Genomic DNA, 20,128 nt, shown 5'->3' with positions numbered 1-20,128 from the left:
AGGTTATGAATAAGAAAGCAGATACCTTCCATTGTATGGTGACCAGTCCCACTGATCTCTTACAAAAGACACAAGATCTACATTTAGCCACACTGATTATTATATAGGTACGTTATGTAGCAAAGTTTATGGCACAGCATGACACATGCTGCATGACTGACTAAGTGACTCAGCAGATGATAACGTGATGATGTTCTCATGGCTACGTTTACATTGCATTAAGATCAAAACTGTTTTTGCATCAAAGGTCCCCTGACCACTATTGTCGCTACTTTTCAACAGGGCACTTCAGGTAGGTTAGATGCATTCGCTAACGCACTAAAACACATACACTACAGACATGCATGCAACACACACACACTTCTTGAATGCCCACCAAAAAGGAGGTTGGTAGCATGGGAGTTTTGCTCACCCACACACATACACAACACAAACATACGTAACACTACCTGTTAGATGCAAAGCTTGTAATAAGTCTAGCCACATCATCAGAGCATAGCTCCAATGGTGTGAGTCCTCTGCTGTTCTTCTTATGAAGGTCAGCACCCTCTTGTGCCAACAATGAAGCGACGGCAACATTGGCTGTCTTGTCCCCTGGCAAGCTGAAGCCACTGATGATCTGCAAAGACAGTGAAAGATTAAACTAGACCAGACCTGAAATAACATTCAAAGTTTAAAGAAAATCGTATTCATGAAACATACCGGAGTGTGAGACTCATGAAATCACAGTACACAAACTCTAATACACTTTCCAAATATAGGGAGTATTAAGAAAATTTTACAGTTGAAACATGAAGTTATAGCAAAGAAAATTCATGATTCCATCCTGGCTCAACTGTGCTCCCAAAAGGAAATAGCAGTCAAGCAAATAATATGTCAATTACATTTCATCATTGTCCCATGGTAGTAAGGTAGTAAGGTAAACACAAAATACCACAAATGTACCAGTTATATTATTAGTATCATACTGTATATACAACATATCCACCCTAGTTGCACTAACAGCATTTTTGTCCATGAAATTTCAAGCTATTTCAATAAAATGTTGTTCATGGATACTCAGGCCTTTAAAGTTATATGGTTTAGAAAGGCAGTCTAATAACAGTGACTATGTAAGTAGGTAAGATGTGTAGACTTGTGTTCTACTACAAAGTGGAACATGATTTGGCAACAGCATTCTAACCCTGCTTGTTTCTGGTGTGTCAGATGTGATACTTGCGATCGTCTCTCGGACCATAGCCAGATGTAGGGCAGTGTCACCATCAGCATCAGCAACGTTAAGGTCAGCTCCAAAGCCGACAAGCTTCTCAACAATCCTTGTATAGCCTTGATGTACTGATATAATAAGAGCTGTCTGGCCTCTATCTGTTATGGCGTTAATATCACATGAGGGCTACAGGGAGACGGAACATTATAGTAACTACAGTATTGCGTGCGTGTGCACATGCATGTGTGTGTGTGTGTGTGTGTGTGTGTGTGTGCATGCAAGGGAAGGAGGGAGTGAGAGAGTTGTAATGTGTAACTTGTAAGCAGCAAGGACTTTTTTCACTGACCACAAGGTGACTACAAGGCCACAAAAACCAAATTAGCATAACAGGGAAAATCATAACCCCAAAAAATTTAATTACACAATTTACACCCAGGCAAGTCCCACTCAACCCACCACATAGCAGACCAATGAAATAATAACTCCCACTCAGTTGACACACAACACAACAGTACACACAGTGGTACACTTACACAGGCAGTTAACAGTGTCACCACATCTAGATTATCATTGATGGCTGCTAAGTGAAGGGCTGTGAAACCATCATCCTTTGGTACGTTGATCAGATTCGGATAGTCTTCGACAAACTTTTCCATAATGCTACAACATACAAGGAACAGTGGACATAGATTTAGGTACATTGACAGACAGACAGACAGACACACGTATGTACACACACATGTACACGCACATTTATATCCATGCACTGTGAAAGTACATGCGTGACACACACACACGTGTACATGCAAACGTATGCAATCCGCATGCAAGCACACGTGTGTATATGCACATATCACACTATAAAATTTCATTTCCTTAAGGAGTGGCATGTGAAAGGGATAACAGATATTGATGTATGTCTTGACAATATTCAATATTACCCCCAACTAACGTGTCGATTACAATACAACAACTACATGTATCTATTAAGTGACTTCCATACATGAAATACAATATCATTTATACCATTCCAAAGACCTGTTAATTGTATGTGATCTACAAAGACTGTCTTATAGTGGTGAATATGATACTTACGGTAGGACGCCAGCTTTGGCTGCGACATGAACACAGTTGAAGAGGTTGAAGTTTACAAGGCCGGGGTCTGCATTGGCATCCAGCAAGATGCGTGCTGCTTCATGCTTTTGTGCTAGAATGGCACAGTGAAGTGCAGTGTCCCCATCTTTATCCTGTGTTGAATACACATTAAGCAGTTAATGATTGTAGCAGAATACTTGGTATTTCGGGACTAGTGTGTGTGCGTGCGCGCTTGCATGCATGCATGTGCGTGCGTGTGTGCAGTGTAGTGTAGCATAGCATGTGCATTCACACATGGACATCATTTTTGAAGGTTGCAATAGCACAATAGTCTGCAATAACAGGTCCTAACCTATTTACTTGCTAAGTGTAAAGGAAATTTTGAAGGATAGTGAGTACCTTTATTCATGCACAAAATATCCTGTGACAGCATCATGCTACATGGTCCAATAGTTAACAATGTTCAAGTGTATTGTGTAATACTACAATGAATAATCTAGGAAGGGAAATCGTAATTTCATTTCAAACTCTCACACTGAGACCCTGCTGAAGAGTAATGAGGTCATTTGTTTAATCCCCTAACAAGCTTGTTAGTACAGTAAGTGTGACCCATAGGCATTACTCTGTCTCTGCTCTGTGTGTGTTTGTGTGTGTGTTGTGTGCATGTGTGTGCATACACAGCTATACCTGATCAGCCAGTCTCACTGCTGGATATTGTACTAGTGTTCTTAACAGTTCATTACACCCTTTAGATGCTGCTATAATGACAGGAGTGCTGCCTTTAGAGTCCTTTGGATTAGGCTCAGCTCCGTGTTGTAACAACAAGTCTGCACACTTTGGTTCGTCACTAAAAAATGTTTTATATCAGTTTAACAATGGCATGATGATGCCGTCATCATTAAAATATCTTTGCTGTCACCTTTGATTTCACAACTTTTATAACGTTAGATTTTTTTATTTTATTAAGCTATACCCTTTTCATGTTTTGGCATAGAAAGTAACAGTGATAAGTGGTAACTAAATTACTAATTACATTAAGTACAAGCTAAACACATCCAACACATGCATGCCTACATACACACACATGTATCACACTACACTAATAGGAATGCATGAATTACATTAAGTTAAGGGACTGTCAATAGTTTCAATATCTACTGGTCGGACAACAATCCCATATGTTCCTACACAGTGGGACACACAAACTACACCTACACATGCACTGTCCAATTAGCTCATACCAAAGTTTGCCACATGCCTTAAGGATGGTACAAGGTAACAGCCTTATTTGTTTATGTAGGGATTCAGTGAGCCTTCAGTCTATTGAGCTTATAAGGTGGGCTGTGACATGGTGGAACTTGGCCTTATTTAGTGTACAATAAAAAAATGTTTGAAAATAAAAATTGCTTTTCATGAATACAGTTATGAATGGCATCATGCCATATAACTTGACTGACAGGAATTATGCATCTTCAGCTATTTAATAAAAGTGCCATATTGGCGTACTATGAAAGGGTTGATCATTCTGAGATCACTCATGGAACATTTTAAACACAGCAATATTAACTGCCAGGATTATATATTACGACAGGAATGTATGGATTTGTCGAATCAAATTCCTTACTTGGAAATGTACATTACAACATCAATAACAGAACAAACTGTTTCACAGTCAAGCTCACTGCACAATGCTCAACTCACAGATATAAACTTGTAATACAAGTTTTGCGCAAAGTTAAATAACGTCAAAAATATTGAACAAGTGTTACAAGTATGTGTCTTTTATCAATGGCCACCAAAATTCATAACAAACAGTTAAAGACTTGCTAGATATGGCTGCTAACTAGAAAGTCATATTACAGCTGCTAAGCAATGTAATGTAACAATTATTGTTTTCGAATCCATGCTAATGTTATGATGTGGATACCACATCATCAAATTTCTTGATAACTCTTTGTAAAATCTTCACAGAACTCCACCACGTGCACCAACAAAAGGGTGACTTACCCACAACAAAGCGTACCTTACAAGAAATAAAGTAAACTCTCGTCATTCTAGCAATTATTAATATTTCAATTTCCTTCATTGAGCTTTTTAATGGTTCTACAAATTCTACAGGGATGCACTTTAAAAGACACTTCGTTGGTATCAGATATTTAATCATTCATTATTTCACAGCCTGTGATTACATAAAAGCACTAGCAATGGCAGGATTCACTCTTGTCATTTTTAACAGGATACTTAGAAACTTTAAGTAGCACGTTTAAAGTCAGAAACTATTTGCTATGTAGAAAAATCCCTAAATAGTAATATCCACATAAAGTTATACAATAGTGTCTCTTGCTCACTGCTTTTTAGTGAATGGCTACACCATTTAACAATTTAAAATATACCTATCCTAACAATTTACTTGATTGTTGTATTAGGGTGACCGCTTTATTATACTCTCTATATTGTACTTGGTTGTCCGTAGTTAGGTGGTTTCTTTCTTTCTTCAATTTATACTTTTTGCGAGATGCTCACAGCCACTGTACATAACATTTTTACATTGCTAAGGTATCTTGTTAGATGTACTTTCTTTTCAGCTCAGCAATTGCCAACGGTTAGCACAAGTTACAGACAAAAATGTAGTTCCATAAATTGCTATTTTCTCTTCTGTACTTGCAATGCAGACACCACACGCACAATTCAATGGCTCTTTAGCCAGAGAAAAATGATGTTCTTAAACTGCAAGCAAAATCGTGAATCTGTATCATTGAGCCACTATTCAGCCCTAAAGGTGCAAACTAATAGCTATCGTCACATCCACATGATGAATATTTGCATCTTGATTATAATAGTACTCACTGATGACTCTTGAAGTATTCTTGGCTGCTCTCCGAAAGTCCCAAACTGGTAAGATGAAATCTATTGAAATTCATTGATCTTAACTATGGTATGGATTCCTTTTGACTTTGTTTCTACAGTCACTTGACAATATTTTGTCATTAGTAAACTATCCATTTCTTTCTGACGTTAGACAAAGATTTAGGTAAACATTTGACTGCAGAAACAATGCATAGTTGTAAAAGATGAAGTGTAGTGTGAAATCTCCACGGTATAACAAATGGGCGTGGTCATGCAAGTGCAAAATGGCAAATGTGTGTTTGAAACTAAGCTACATATTTTCAGTTACCAACTACTGAAATGCTTTAGGTAAGTAGTGTGGGCCATGCAAATGATGTTCAATTCACCTCAGATGTAAGTGAACGCGTTAAAGTTGTTTACTCATTTGTATTGAACTGCTGAAATTTTATTCATTCATGCTTAGATTTACCATTTTGCTCATAGGCAGCCAGTGTTACCTTGTCTCATTTGCTAATATAATAATCTGGTTGATGTAATATTATAACACTTGTTGCTGTATTCACTTAGCATAGTCAGTTCTTCAAGGTAATTCTGTAGCATTAGTGCTAGCTGGAGAGCAACATTCAACAAGAAACAGCACTGGTGTTTAACATGATGAGGTCAGCGTAGAATGAAAAGGTGTGACCTCAATGCCTGTACAGATCTGTACATCATACACACAAAACTTGATGGAGTCAATAGGCTCAACGGATACAGTTGACAGCTTCGAAGGAGTGGATATAGTTGAGCCGCCTAACATATTAGTGATACACGATCAACACTCAACTGACTGAATATAATGGAGATGGAGTTAGTTGACAGGTTTAAAGAAATGGAGATACTCAACAAGCTTGACGGGCTGGTAACACTTCATGGACTGAACAGACCTGACAGACTGAATAGTCTGCAGACTAAACATGAAGACTGAACATGAGTATATTAATGATGACACTACTGCAATACGGATACATTGCATGTTGCTAATAGCAGCCACGCTAAAAGTGAACATGACAAGAGTCCACTCCACCGGACAGCGTTTCTGCTTCAATGAACTATCATCACAACAATATGTTGAGTAGAGACACTATGTAGTACACCTAAAGCAGTGGTTGTGTGATCTTAATGCCTAAACGCATTCTTGTTCATGTAACGTTACAACGCTTGATTGCTGTTCGTATTCACTTAGCATGATCAGTTCTCCAAGGTGACTCTAGTGCCAGTTGGAGAACAACAATTTAAACCGGTGAACAAGAAATGTTAGTCTACAGCATGATGCTTAACATGATGAGGTTAGTGTAGCATGAAACTGTGTCATGTACAGTTCTATAGGTTAAACTAAATGGACTGGATACACCTAACAGGCACTTTGAGCTGCAGACAGTTGACAGATTCAAAGTAGTGAACACATTAGAGCTGCCTGATAAGTTCATGATGATACGCAATGGACTGGAGACACTCAACCGAGGAGATGAAGTTATTTGACAAGTTTGAAGGAATGGAGATACTCAACAGGCTGATGATACTCGATGGACTGAACACACTCGACAGACTTAATGGACTGCAGACTGAACATGTAAACTGAACGTGAGTATTAAAATGATGACACTACTGCATTGTGGTATGCTAACAGCAATCATTCTAAAAATGAACAAGGCAATAGTTCACTCCGGCGGACAGCACTTTTGCTTCGATGAACCATCATCACAACAGTACATTAAGTACATACACTATGTAATACACCTAGAGCAGTGTTTTTGTGATCTGAATGCCTGTATTGTTCAATAGGTAATGCAAACAACACTTGATGGACTGTAGTCACAACAGACTCATTGAACTGGATACACTGAACTAGGAACACTTGACAAACTCAATGGAGTGGACGTATTTGAGCAGTATGACAAATTGGTAATATGTGACTGGATCTGGGAAAACCGGTCTTATCACCCATGATGGCAGATTTGACTTTTCACCAAGAACACAAAGCTACATGAATAAACTATCCAATTGCACCATCAAAACCAGCTAGACTTGAGTGGTCTGCTTTTGCTGGCTGCTTTTCCTAAGCACAGTAGCAACCCGTACGTGGCCTTAATGTCAGCCTGGGGATGGCTGTATGTAGCTGTACAGCTTTGAGGTGTTGAATAAAGACTTGTGCTGTAAATTACTTTTCATTTTAGCCAGTTTTGAGACCTGTATGGCCTATAACTTGGTTGGAGCAGCATATTTTCATACAGTCTCCTACTAAAGAAATATAAAAATGTGCTATGCAGACCTAACTAGCTATTGTGTACTATTGTATGCAAGTATTTACGTTAACTATTCATGATATCATCAAAGCTGAACAAAATCTGTATTATCATTACTGTACAACAAGTGCAAAATCATCATCGTACTGTAAAATTAATCAACAAAGTGTCTAAGGACATGCTTCCAGTTAATAATAAGGTTTTAGAAGGTCGGACACTGCATTGTAACAAGCACAGTAAAACCTATGCTTTCATGGAAGACAAATGTGAAGATTTAACTGCAGCTGTGATTGCTATAATATAAGCATACTTCCTTGACTGCTGTATTAGAGTAGTTTAATCTTATTAAATGCAGAAATTCTAACTACAGTGGAACCTCAGTTATCCGGACCCCACTTATCTGGAATCTTGGTTAATTGAACTATGGACAAATGACTGCTCTATTAGAGTAGTGACTGTTCTATTAGGGTAGTTGACAACACTGAAATTTTAAAAAATGTTCTTTATATACAATTTCAGAGATACAAACTTTTCAGACTTACGGACTACCTGTGGTCCCAAGGGGTTCAGATATCAATTGTCTATGGAATAAGAAGCTTACAGTGTCTGCATGCACATCTTCACTGTGTTTACACAAATAACTGTACCTTAGATCGGTATGCAAATTGTATGATACACAATAATAACCTTCGCTGCTAAAGTGGGAGAGTATCTGCTTTTCACAAGTGCTTTCATTTGACATCTTGAACTTGATGTGTGAAAAAAGCTTTGAGTTGTATAGTTCAGCCTCTAATCTTTGGCTATGGTCAGGCAGGAAGGTGGGTAGACCAAAAATTGGGTTTCAGCATTAAAAAAAAAAAAAAATCAATACTGGTCCTTATGTAAGAACTTCCCTATTTTTAATACTATTTTATCAAAGCACTTTTTGTTGCAGCTGGGCACAAGTGTTTACTCACTGTGGGTCATATATGAGTACATACAATCCCTCAACAATAAGTGTACATGGAACACCCACATAGGTATTAATGATGACTCTCTGTGTGTCTCTTGTATGAGGTGTATGTTTTATTAGAGTAGTTTACAAACTGCATTGCAGTCCTAAAATGATGTATATAGAAGGTTTGAGCATAACAACATGCATGCATAACATCTCTCATGTTTACGCTTGTTTTCCACTGCCTGCCTGCCTGCCTGCCTGCCTGCCTGCCTGCCTGCCTGCCTGCCTGCCTGCCTGCCTGCCTGCCTGCCTGCCTGCCTGCCTGCCTGCCTGCCTGCCTGCCTGCCTGCCTGCCTGCCTGCCTGCCTGCCTGCCTGCCTGCCTGCCTGCCTGCCTGCCTGCCTGCCTGCCTGCCTGCCTGCCTGCCTGCCTGCCTGCCTGCCTGCCTGCCTGCCTGCCTGCCTGCCTGCCTGCCTGCCTGCCTGCCTGCCTGCCTGCCTGCCTGCCTGCCTGCCTGCCTGCCTGCCTGCCTGCCTGCCTGCCTGCCTGCCTGCCTGCCTGCCTGCCTGCCTGCCTGCCTGCCTGCCTGCCTGCCTGCCTGCCTGCCCCAGTAGGGAACTGTGAGAAGACTAAACTGTGGTAGTAGAGGGAGTGAGTTTTTTGGATGCAGAAACAAATCCTAGACATCCTAGACCTAGTATGGTGATTTGATCTCCAGCACATACAGTCTAGTGATACACCAAAGGAGCCACAGGATCTGGAAGTGTCTCTGCATTTGACCTATACCATTGACTTCTCACATAGTGATAGTGTTTTATCTGTAAGTGCTTGAGGACAAAACATCAGGCAAAAATGGCTGATCTACTGTTGCACTAATGCTGATGAGATGACAAGCAGGGCATAGATTAGATAGAGACACAGAAAATACAGGCACACAGCAATATTTCATCTCCTTCTTGTTGGATCAATAAGCGATTAGAAAATGTTGGATCAATAAGCGATTAGAACAGCCTGTATTAGTCTTTAACACACACCTCAAGTATTTCTTGAAAAAATTGGCATGCTCAAGATGACTGTTAGAAATATCAAAACCATTTCTTTTTCTTTTTCAGGTAACAAACTACAAGCTGATTATACAAATTACAAAGGTTCTTCAACCCATCAAAAAAGCAAACACCTCTATAATATACTGTGGGTCCTTCCCTTACTCCAATAAAATACACACATCTAGTCCAAGTTGGTACGAATACAGTTTGGCAAGAACTCAATTTACTATGTACACACATACCTGTAAGCACAGAGGTGTAGAGGGAAATCCCCTTCTTCATCCTAAATAAATGGATAGATTATGTACTGTAAATAGGAACTATTAGAACTTTGAATACAATCCCAAAATTGTGTAGATAGATAGATCACACACCCTTGTAATACATTTAAAGCTTCTTGGAATATATGCTAACCTCATAACCCCACAGAAAAATGAAGAATATGATTTGTTCCATTACTATAACCACACAAACCAGTTTACATGTTGATAATACAGTGTACAAGGACATGCACACGGGATGGTTGCAAGTACAACTAACTTACAGGAATTTCTGGGTTGGCTTTATATTCTAATAAAACTTTTAATACGTCCACACTGCCATTGGCACATGCTACATGTATTGCTGTTCTGTTTTCAACTTTGAAGTCAACCTGGTGAAGAAGATGAACATAAATGACACTCAATACTATCTTTCCATATGCACACACACACACACACACACACGCACGCACGCATGCACACACTACACACACACCACACACACAGTCATCTTTCTTACATCTTGAGGTTTCCTATTCAAAAAGTCTCGGACTGTTGATGCATCATTAGCAGCAGCCGCTGCAACAATTAATGCAGGTGTGTCCAAAAATGACAACAGCTTAAGATACATTGACAGGTCCTCAGTTTTCTGTTGTACTGGAACAAAAGAATACACAACAAAATTTAAATAATAACCAGGTAAATTTTTGTGTATACACTAGCTAGTTTAGTGCACAGCAACTTACAGTAAGTGATAAATTTACGTTTTGAAATACCAAGTGCAATAAACAATATCTATACAAAAACAGTCAGGCTGTGGAAAAAAAGTTGTGGTCCCCAAAAAGGCTATGGTGAAAAAAGATGTAAAATCACAGGTGGTGGCCAAGAAATGGCTGTGATTGTAGGTTAATGGCAAAAATTTTAAGAACAATTCAGGTGAAGTCCTTTTGGGGCCGCACCTTTTTTCACAGCCTGGCTGTTTTTTGTTGTATAGATATCACTTCTTTTTGTATTTGTATACTCCAAAGGTGGCCAGCTTTGGAGTTTTCTTTACTTGTCTTTTTCTTTACTGCAGAAAGGAGGAAGACACAGTTGAATTATCTGGATAATTTTTAAAATGATGCATTTTATCTATAAAAATTAATAATATATGAAAATTATCACATGTACTCTCTCCTACTTACAAGGTGACTTGTTTGTAGCTGAACACTCCACAGGGTGTTTGTTAGTAGTTGAACTCTTTACAAGGGGACTTGTTTGTAGCTGAACAATAATTCTACTGGGTGCTGAATTCTACAGGTGACTTCTTTTAGTTAAGCACTCTACAGGGTGACTTGTTTAATAATACTGAACTCTCCACAGGATGATTTATTTGTAGCTGAACTCTCCACAAGGTGGCTTGTTTGTAACTGAGCTCTCTTGTTTGTAGCTGAAGTGACTTTTGTGTGGCTGAAATCTCTTCAAAGTGGGATACTGAATTCTCCACAGAGTGATTTGTTTGTAGGGGTGACTTGTTTGTGGCTGAACCTTCAAAATAGGAATTTGCTTGCAGCTGAACTCTCTACAGGTAGGCTTGTTTGTAGCTAAACTCTCTACAGGGTGATTTGTTTGTAGCTAAACTCTCTACAGGGTGATTTGTTCGTAGCTGAACTCTGTACCAGGTGACTTGTTTGTAGCTGAATACTCTACTGGGTGACTTGCTTGTAGCTGAGCTCTCTACAGGGTGATTTGTTTGTAGCTGAAATCTCTACACGGTGACTTGTTTGTAACTGAACATTCTAATGGTATTGTGTGTGACTATTTTAGCTGAATGGCGACTTGTTTATTATTAAACTATCAGCAGGGTGATTTGTTTGTAGCTGAACTCTCAACAGGGTGACTTGTTTGTAGTTGAGCACTCTGTTGGGTAACTTTTTAGCTGAACTCTACAAGTGACTTGTTTGTAGCTGAACTCTCTATAGGGATGACTTGCACTCTCTACATGGTGAATGTTCTATTAGGGTGACTGCACTATTACAGTATCTCGATCGTGCACTTGTTACACCTAGTTGACTTTCATAGTGTAACTCAGTAGTTTTTAATCTGATTCCTTGTAAACTACTGAAAGATCGTTCTAAAATAATTAATCTACCTCTCTACCTATTTTCAGCTGATTCCATTAGCTAGTTTGCCTGGCAGGCGTGGCAAGTAATACTTTTTTATTACAAAACTCGATCGTGCGCTTTTTTACACATGGTTGGTTTTTTGTTATAACTCCATGACTGTTAATGCAATTTCTTTCAAACTACAAAAGGTTTGCACTATGATAGTTACTCCATGTACAGACCGATTTTCAAGTTATTCCGTCATGCAATTTACCCTAGAGGTGTGACAACAAATTGCCTTTGGACTTTTGAAAAATCACACATAACTCACTTGTTCATTGCCTGATCTGTACCAAAATTGGATTGTAGATGTACAGTATTATGCTTTTACTGCACTCCAAATTTTAAGTAAATTGACCAAAGCATGCACGAGTTATTATGATTTTTCTAAAGTATGCAAAAATAAGAAGAAAAATACAAAGAAAATAAGACGAACTTTGAAGGCGCGTATCTCAGTGATGGATAAGTGGATTCACCTCAAATTTGGAATGGGAGGTGACCTACCCTGAGGGAGTTTCCATGACAAAAATGGTTAATTTCCGTCCAGCCATTATTGAGCTACAGATGCATAAAAACGGTGCTTTCTTGATTCCTGTAAAATACACACTTGTCTGTCACGTGCCCACACTGGCTGTACTTGGTTCCACAACACACTATCGTGTGTCTTGATTCCAACTGCACTAAAAACTAAAGTAAATTGCAATATCTTCAAAAGCCAATTTTGTATTAACCATACATGACATGGGAGATATGCAGTAGTGTATGTTGCATTAGAGTATTTGAACAGATCTATAGTATTGCATAATATTCACTACACTTTTAACCCTGGAACTTTTGGGGAATGCATGTCTACACAATATGGGCACACATGGTAGGTAACATTATAGTATGTTCACGTAGAGCTGAATCCTGAAAAACAGCTAAAAATTAAAAGTGGATTTTTTCAACAGAGTTAACATTTCAGCCAACCAGATGATTATTGGTAACAGCAAAAGTGTCAAAAACAGACACGTACGGTTTAGCTTCATTACAAGTTTGGGAAAGGGCTGTAATGGACACTGTACTTATATGGCTTCCCCATAGGAAATGTGTTGTGAAAATTTTGATTGGCCGTAAATACTATGTCAAACATTTGAACAAAAAGATTTTGAAATATTTTTAGCGGGTCAAGCAATACTACAAATGAGCCAAATTTCAAGCTTGTGTGTAATTGCATTCATGAGTCATTAAATGTTTTTGAGGATTTAGCTCAACATGAACATACTATAGGTCCCCAGGGTAACTTAATTCTTATAGCCTAAAACTACACATTTATCGAAAGTCTGTTCACTGGGCAACTTGGAGAGGTTACTGTAACTACAGTGGCTTACTTAGTGATGAACAACAGCAAGACGTTTCCCATGTTTCAAAATTCTTGCCACGTGTTTAATTTCAATTGTGGGTTTACTCACGTGAGTCATATATGGCCTGATAGAAAATTTAACAGCAAAGCGAATGGAACTTGTTGCAAGGTGATAGTATGAATCATTTTTATGAAGGTATATAAAGGGTTTGCGTGTTTCCTTACCGAAAGGTTATTCACATGGCTAGTTTTGGCCTCACCATTTAACGTACAGCGAAAGGCACGTGCATTTATTAAGTTTAAATCCAGTTTTCTGGACTATTGACAGTTAAAGAGTTAAAAGTTAAACAAAAAGGTTGGTGAGGACATACTGTAAATAAATTAGGTACCTGGGACATCTGGAGGAGTTTCCCCAGGGGCTGGTAGTAGACAAAGTGGATTGAATGTCCAGGAGGCACCATTGACATCCACTCTCACATCACCTGATCCAAATAGTTTTGTGACTCTTCCCAACTGGCCTAACGCCTGTAACAAACAATATCACCAGTAACTCCACGTAGGCTACAACAAAGTGAACACTGCATTTTTTAAGTAAGGAATACAAAATGTGTGTGTGTGTGTGTGTGTGTGTGTGTGTGTGTGTGTGTGTGTGTGTGTGTGTGTGTGTGTGTGTGTGTGTGTGTGTGTGTGTGTGTGTGTGTGTGGTGTGTGTGTAAAGTTGTATATATGTATACATAGTGTCATATGTGAGCATGTGTCTGTGTTTGAAGCTTGTAGTAGGTATTACCATTTCACAATATTAGCATAGCCATCACAACACCAATATACCAATTACAGTTATGTTCCCCTCACCAAGGCCATATCATCACTCCATCCTCCATGATTCTCCTGTAGAGTGTGTACTTGTGAGATATCATTAATCACTTTCACTACATCATTGACTTTGAAATTGGCAACCTACACCAATCAAATCACTTATCAATCAGATGACTTTATTTATACAGACATGATACCTTCTCTAGGATTTATGTCTATATAAGGTTTTTACATGAACGATGGTTACTAAATCACACACAGAATGATCCAGAGAAGCAACAGGTCAAATAATGGCCACCTAAAGACTTCATGTCCACCACAATTACAAGACACCAAAGTTTCATGATTTCATTCACAAACTCTACTCAAAGCAACTTCTGTAGCTAGTTTGCTTCCTCAAGCATGTTTTAAGGGACACACAATATCTCTGTAAGCCACCACATGGTCTCACAACACTGGCGTGATAATTCAGATGATACTGCATTGAGTCAAGTGTCAGTGAAGCTACAACTGAGGTATGCCCACAATCACCCACAGGCCATGTTCCCTGTATGCATAGTGACATAAGTTTGAAAGAGGGCTACTTTAATCCTTAATAGTAACCATATGCACTGTACCTTGTCTAGAGCTGCAGGATTGATGGTCCATGTTCGGTTTCCAAATCTCACCCGTACATCTCCAGAGTCCATCACAGAATGTACAGTTCCAACACTACCAATTATCTACAAAAACAGACCTCATAAACATACCCCAGAAAATTAAAGTAGAGTAACATACAGTGGATTCTGTGTATTAAGGTGTCACACAAGATTATTTGGGTGAAAACTAGTGAAAGGACTAAAAATATATAGCTAAGACCTGCTGGTACTTCATAGCACTTGACCTGGAAATTCAGAATATCTTAAAATACTATCCCCACTAGGGTAGGCAAAAAAGTATAACCCTGATTGGTCCTCGAGCATGATGCATATATGTATGATATTTACTTGTGAGATGATAACAGAAATATCCAAACTAGACATAGCATTCTAATTAAAGCCCACCCATTATTCTAATAGAACACTCACATCAGCCATGCTCTCATTCCATCCACCATGACCATCCTGCATAGCCTTGAAGACGTCGACATCTAGTTGTATCCGGACATTATCACCTGATACTAGCAAGCCTTGTCCTGCCTTAGTGGTCACCTCTGGCTTGGGTGCTGCAGCCCCTGTATTAATACACACACTGCAATTAAGTAAGCTAAATCTGTTATTTGATAATTTAGGCAAATCTGCTACATACTGTATGCTGCTTTGACTTAAACATAAGTGTAAGCTCTCTTGAAAGTTTAGCAATATAGTCCCAAGATGATTAGTACAATGAAATGTTGTGTGTAATAAGGTCAAACAATGTAACAAAATCCCTGAATAGGCACTTTGTGACATGCCAGATGTAGCCACCTGTGCAAGAGGTTACAAAAACTTGGTAGTCCACAGTGACCATACAATGCACAACTAATAACACACACAGACACACACAGACACGTACCCAATACTGGTAGATGGTCAGGATAGAAATAGCCTCCATTAGCAGGTGTGATGCACTTCAGGTCAACCTACAGCACATTAATACAACATACAAAAGAGCAGTCCTACATCATACAAAACTGGGACACATGTCTTTGGAACATCTCTTACAGGTAGAGCTGTGCGATAATAAAATATCTGGTATCTTAATAATGCTACTCATTATCTCGATTATCACAATATATACTTGCTCAAATACCAATATAAAGCACTTGGAAAATTCATTCTAAACCACCACTAGTCATAATGGAAACCCTCCATCAAAAACACTACTTGCAAATTGTGACAAGAAAATGGTGATTCATGATTGTAATTCATGTATTGTAGATTGGTTCCTATAGTATGCAAAAATTTACTATTATCACAATAATGGAAACTGCCATGATAATGATAATTGTATTGATACCTATCTCGATAATCTTATTATCTTAATCACTGCACAGCCCCACTTAAAAGGACTCCCAATAGTAAGGAACCTTCCTAATACGAACAAAGACTTTAGATTTATACCCCCCAAAGCTCAACACAATGGTACTCTTGAAAGAAGAACCTCTGTATGGCCAGAGTCCAGAGTCCTAACTAGAGAGTTTCCATTGCCATTGTACAAAACAAGTGACCAGATAACATCAAGCCAATGATCTGTTTTGTACAGCATAAGTACATAGGAGGCATACAAAAACAGGTTAGAATGTACATATGATATTAAAGCAACATTGCTATATGCGATAATACCTTTCCTTTATGTCCTAGCCGGTATATGTTTGTTACTCCATTCATAATCCATGCAACCTCTGCAACACTTCTCTGGAAAGTTAGTAAGAAAAGATAAGATATGAGTAGTGCATGTTGTATGTGTGCGTGTGTGTGTACGCATGTATATGCATTCAAAAACTTTCAATCATTTGTGTGCCTGTTTGCAAATGCAACATATGTACATGGAAAGTGTATGAACTCTAATAGTTGTGCGTGACTGGTATACATCTGTACATAAGGTATCTAGACTATAGCTACAACTTACATCTGTTTCACCTTCCCATCCTTTCACCTCCAAGACAGTACCATTTTTATTAGGACCACCTACACAAAGTTGACAGATATAGTATGAGCTGTCTCAACGTAATGGAAAATCGGGACTAGATCTAGTTTTCAATAATGGGGACAGAGTTTGTAAGTTTTAGAGGTAAACCATAGATCTAGGCAACCTGAATTGACAACACAAAAAGGGTTTGTACACACACAAATATACAGAACATGAAAGTCACAATACAATTTCTATACACTTTCAGGTGTTAACAAAAGGTAAATAAATATACAAACCATCTTGATTTTGCCATGACCAATCTCTTCCTCTAACCACGACAGCTCCATCAAACATTCCTTTAGATATAATCTTCTTACTCTGACTTCTAATGGGTACCCTCACCCTACACAAGTGTGAACAATATATTGTATTAGTGTGCACTATAAAGAATGTACATTAAAGAAACCATAAAGAATTTACAAAATAAATTAATGCCTTCACTATATAATATAATCCACTAAGAAAGGGGCAAAGGGCCTTAAATATGTTTACACAAACTCATCAACTAAACATACCATACTGTACGCTCGTTACGTGCATACCTTGCTGAGGAATCTCTTTCAACCCTTACAAACTCATGTTCTAGACTGTGTTTATCATTCATGTAACATTTGGTACAAAGATCAAAGTCATAACATTTAGCACATTTCCATCTAATGCCGTACACTGGTTGACAACGGCAACTGTCACATGTAACGCCATCATGTTTAATTCCTGCAATTGAAAAGTGGGATAGTATGAAACAGGAACCCTATGTCACATCATAGATAATATACGAACCACGAATATATGATGGTTCGTATATTATCTATGGTCACAAGTACACTACACAGTACACATACATTACATATACCATATTTACTTGGTTAAATGCCACAACTACTATTAGCCTAAGCTCCAAAATTGATGCGGCAACTATTCAAGGGCAGCTACTACTCGAGGGCGGCGTTTATTGTTTATTGTACTTGAGCACTTATTACATGCAGCTACTATTTGATCCAAAGCCAAATTCGAAATACTTTGCCACGTGTTTAGCGAATTGTCTTCTGTACTTACGGTGTGATTTATGGTAACCTGTGCCATACAGCGCGAACGTATTCAAGGGTGTGCATTAAAATAATTTACGAAGATGTAATGATGGGAGATGCTGCCACTCACGAATGTTTCATTGAATTTGTTGTTAGAGGACATCATGTTTATAAAGCTATATGGAATCCTGTTATACGTAAAACTTGATTAATAGCCGCAACGTTTATTCAAGGGCGGTGTCTATACTCACAATTGAAACATTCATTGCGGCCACTATTCAAATGCAGCGACTATTTGAGGTGCGGTGTTTAACCAAGTAAATACGGTATGCTACAATACACGCACAAATACACAGCAAAAGAGCTGTCATACACACAGCTACACCTACCCAGTGAAACACACTGGGCCACCCATGCACCACTCAGATACTACAAGCAAATGCTTAGTACCATGCAGGAAACGTCATGTCTCATTGGTGAATACACTGTATATGGGCATGCAAAGTCTAACCTGAACTTTACAATTTGTGAGACATGGACACTTCTCACTTGATGACTTCACACGCGCACATACTACAACAAACACATGTATACATGCATACCCATACACAGTTACACACACATGTACGCTCGCACATGCACACACACATTATTATACCTGAAGGTCCACTGTCTAAAGCTCTAAGATCATACTTGTCATCATATCCAACTCGATAGTTTGAAGTCACTCCATTATCCCAGGCCACAACTACAGTGTGACCAGCAGATTTCCCCACAGAGGGAGGATTCATCTTCAGCTCCACTAAGGTGCCCACAAACCCCTCCCCTCCATCTTGATTACCCCAGCTCCAGTCTGGGCCACGAACTACTCTAATACCTAAAATGGCCTCCATGCTGTAGAAAAACAGACAGACAAGTAAAACAAAACCAACCAACACATCCTATGATGGAAATGTCTGTGGTAGAGCTCATAGGGCATGCAGTACATATCTGCCTAAACAAAAAGATGACACAGTAGACACTTTCTGCCACACAGTTCTCCCATGTTATGTGATACAAAGGCCAAAACGTGTTTTGTCACTGTAACATTGTCCCATATACATTGTTCAAACAGCAATAGAGTTAGCCAATTGTGACTTGGTACTGAAGCAATAAATGGACAGAGCTGATTTAAACTGTAAGCCAAATGAAATACTTCGTATAATTATACAAAACTGTATGAAAATGTTCTAAAACAAGTCAAAGGTCATGATTTTTCAGTCAATGGGTTATTAATTTTTAAGAGATTTACCAAATTTTGTCTTAATAAACCACCAGGGTTAGTCAAACTTCTTCATCCTCTATAAGCAATACAACCATGAGGGTTGACACAAAATAGCAGCATATTGCAATACAGTGGAGTGTCACCTTGTCACTTCACTATGAGGGGAAATTCTAAAATAGCTGGGGCGTATATCACCTCAGGCTATGACAATATGTCATAACCGAACTGAAATCTACATGAACATTGTTTATAGCTATAAAAGCATGGAACTCAGCAGTAAATAAGGTGTAAAATATATGTGACCCAGTCTGCGAAAAGGGGTCTTATAGCCTTTCCAATTGTCAAGTTTGACTAATCATAATTCTCATGTTTTCACCCTATTACCTTCATATTACACCAAGCTATAGTGCTATGTTAGGGGGTATAAGGGGACTAAATTTCAGGGTGATACCACATTCACAAGTCAAGTTACAGGTTGCCAAATACATGTAATTGAAAAGGCTACAAGACCCCTTTTCGCAGACCGGGTCACATATTTTGGGTAATGCAAAACACACTCATAGCTAGGATAAAAGCAAATCTAAAAAAACAAATACATGCTTTCGCAAGGCTGTCTATATGCCTCACATTAAATATGCTTGTGGCAAATTGCTCCCACTTCATGTACAAAGTCTCCACACTTTAAACAACCATTTTATTGTGTGTTGTAGTCATGCCATTGTCAATATTAATATCACTGATCACACACTCACTTTTAGTTGCAGGGATTAGCAACAGTCTCTATTATGGACTCTTGTACAGTGACACCATTTGCAAGTAGTGAGGTCAAATAATATACTTCCACATAGGAAATAGCCAAGACCCATCCGTTGCATATGAACTTGTACCCGAGGTGGGAAGTATATTCAATAAACGTACACACTTTTCATATCGGATCACCGTAGGCTTATTAATACCATCACAAAAACAAAAAAACCGTGTAGAATTTTAATCTCAAGTGGACAGGCAACACGCGACTAAGTAAAATTCTAAATTGCATATAATACACTTCATACAAACAGTGGTACACTGTTCTCATTGTTCAGTTCACTCCCCGTGAAGTCTTACATTCGAAGTTATGCCATCGCCCTCGCCGTCGCCATATTGCTCGTGGATCGCCTCGCTTTGCTAACGTAATCCTCGGGATTTCCCTATATTTTCCCCCG

General features: G+C 38.7%; 1 protein-coding gene across 2 annotated transcripts in view; it reads right to left on the bottom strand.

Annotated features, from left to right (window-relative positions):
• LOC136242146 (E3 ubiquitin-protein ligase MIB2-like) overlaps nt 1-20,128 on the bottom strand; it is a 22,571-nt gene extending 2,443 nt beyond the window's left edge. The window contains exons 1-19 of one of the 2 annotated variants that reach the window (XM_066033558.1): nt 20,031-20,128; nt 18,318-18,553; nt 17,174-17,345; nt 16,868-16,974; nt 16,569-16,627; nt 16,283-16,354; nt 15,513-15,579; nt 15,047-15,192; nt 14,597-14,701; nt 14,016-14,120; nt 13,553-13,688; nt 10,198-10,334; nt 9,962-10,069; nt 9,660-9,700; nt 2,990-3,149; nt 2,303-2,454; nt 1,741-1,867; nt 1,184-1,393; nt 450-619 (exon numbers count right to left, since the gene is read on the bottom strand). In XM_066033558.1, coding sequence (XP_065889630.1) covers nt 450-619; nt 1,184-1,393; nt 1,741-1,867; nt 2,303-2,454; nt 2,990-3,149; nt 9,660-9,700; nt 9,962-10,069; nt 10,198-10,334; nt 13,553-13,688; nt 14,016-14,120; nt 14,597-14,701; nt 15,047-15,192; nt 15,513-15,579; nt 16,283-16,354; nt 16,569-16,627; nt 16,868-16,974; nt 17,174-17,345; nt 18,318-18,552 — 2,309 coding nt within the window. In that variant the 5' untranslated portion in view covers nt 18,553; nt 20,031-20,128. Of the gene's footprint in view, nt 1-449; nt 620-1,183; nt 1,394-1,740; nt 1,868-2,302; nt 2,455-2,989; nt 3,150-9,659; nt 9,701-9,961; nt 10,070-10,197; nt 10,335-13,552; nt 13,689-14,015; nt 14,121-14,596; nt 14,702-15,046; nt 15,193-15,512; nt 15,580-16,282; nt 16,355-16,568; nt 16,628-16,867; nt 16,975-17,173; nt 17,346-18,317; nt 18,555-20,018 lie in introns of both variants that reach the window. The other variant, XM_066033559.1, reaches the window with a different exon arrangement.

This window comes from Dysidea avara, chromosome 13, assembly GCF_963678975.1.
Source record: "Dysidea avara chromosome 13, odDysAvar1.4, whole genome shotgun sequence".
NCBI lineage: Eukaryota > Metazoa > Porifera > Demospongiae > Dictyoceratida > Dysideidae > Dysidea > Dysidea avara.
This window is presented reverse-complemented; position numbering and strand designations above follow the sequence as displayed.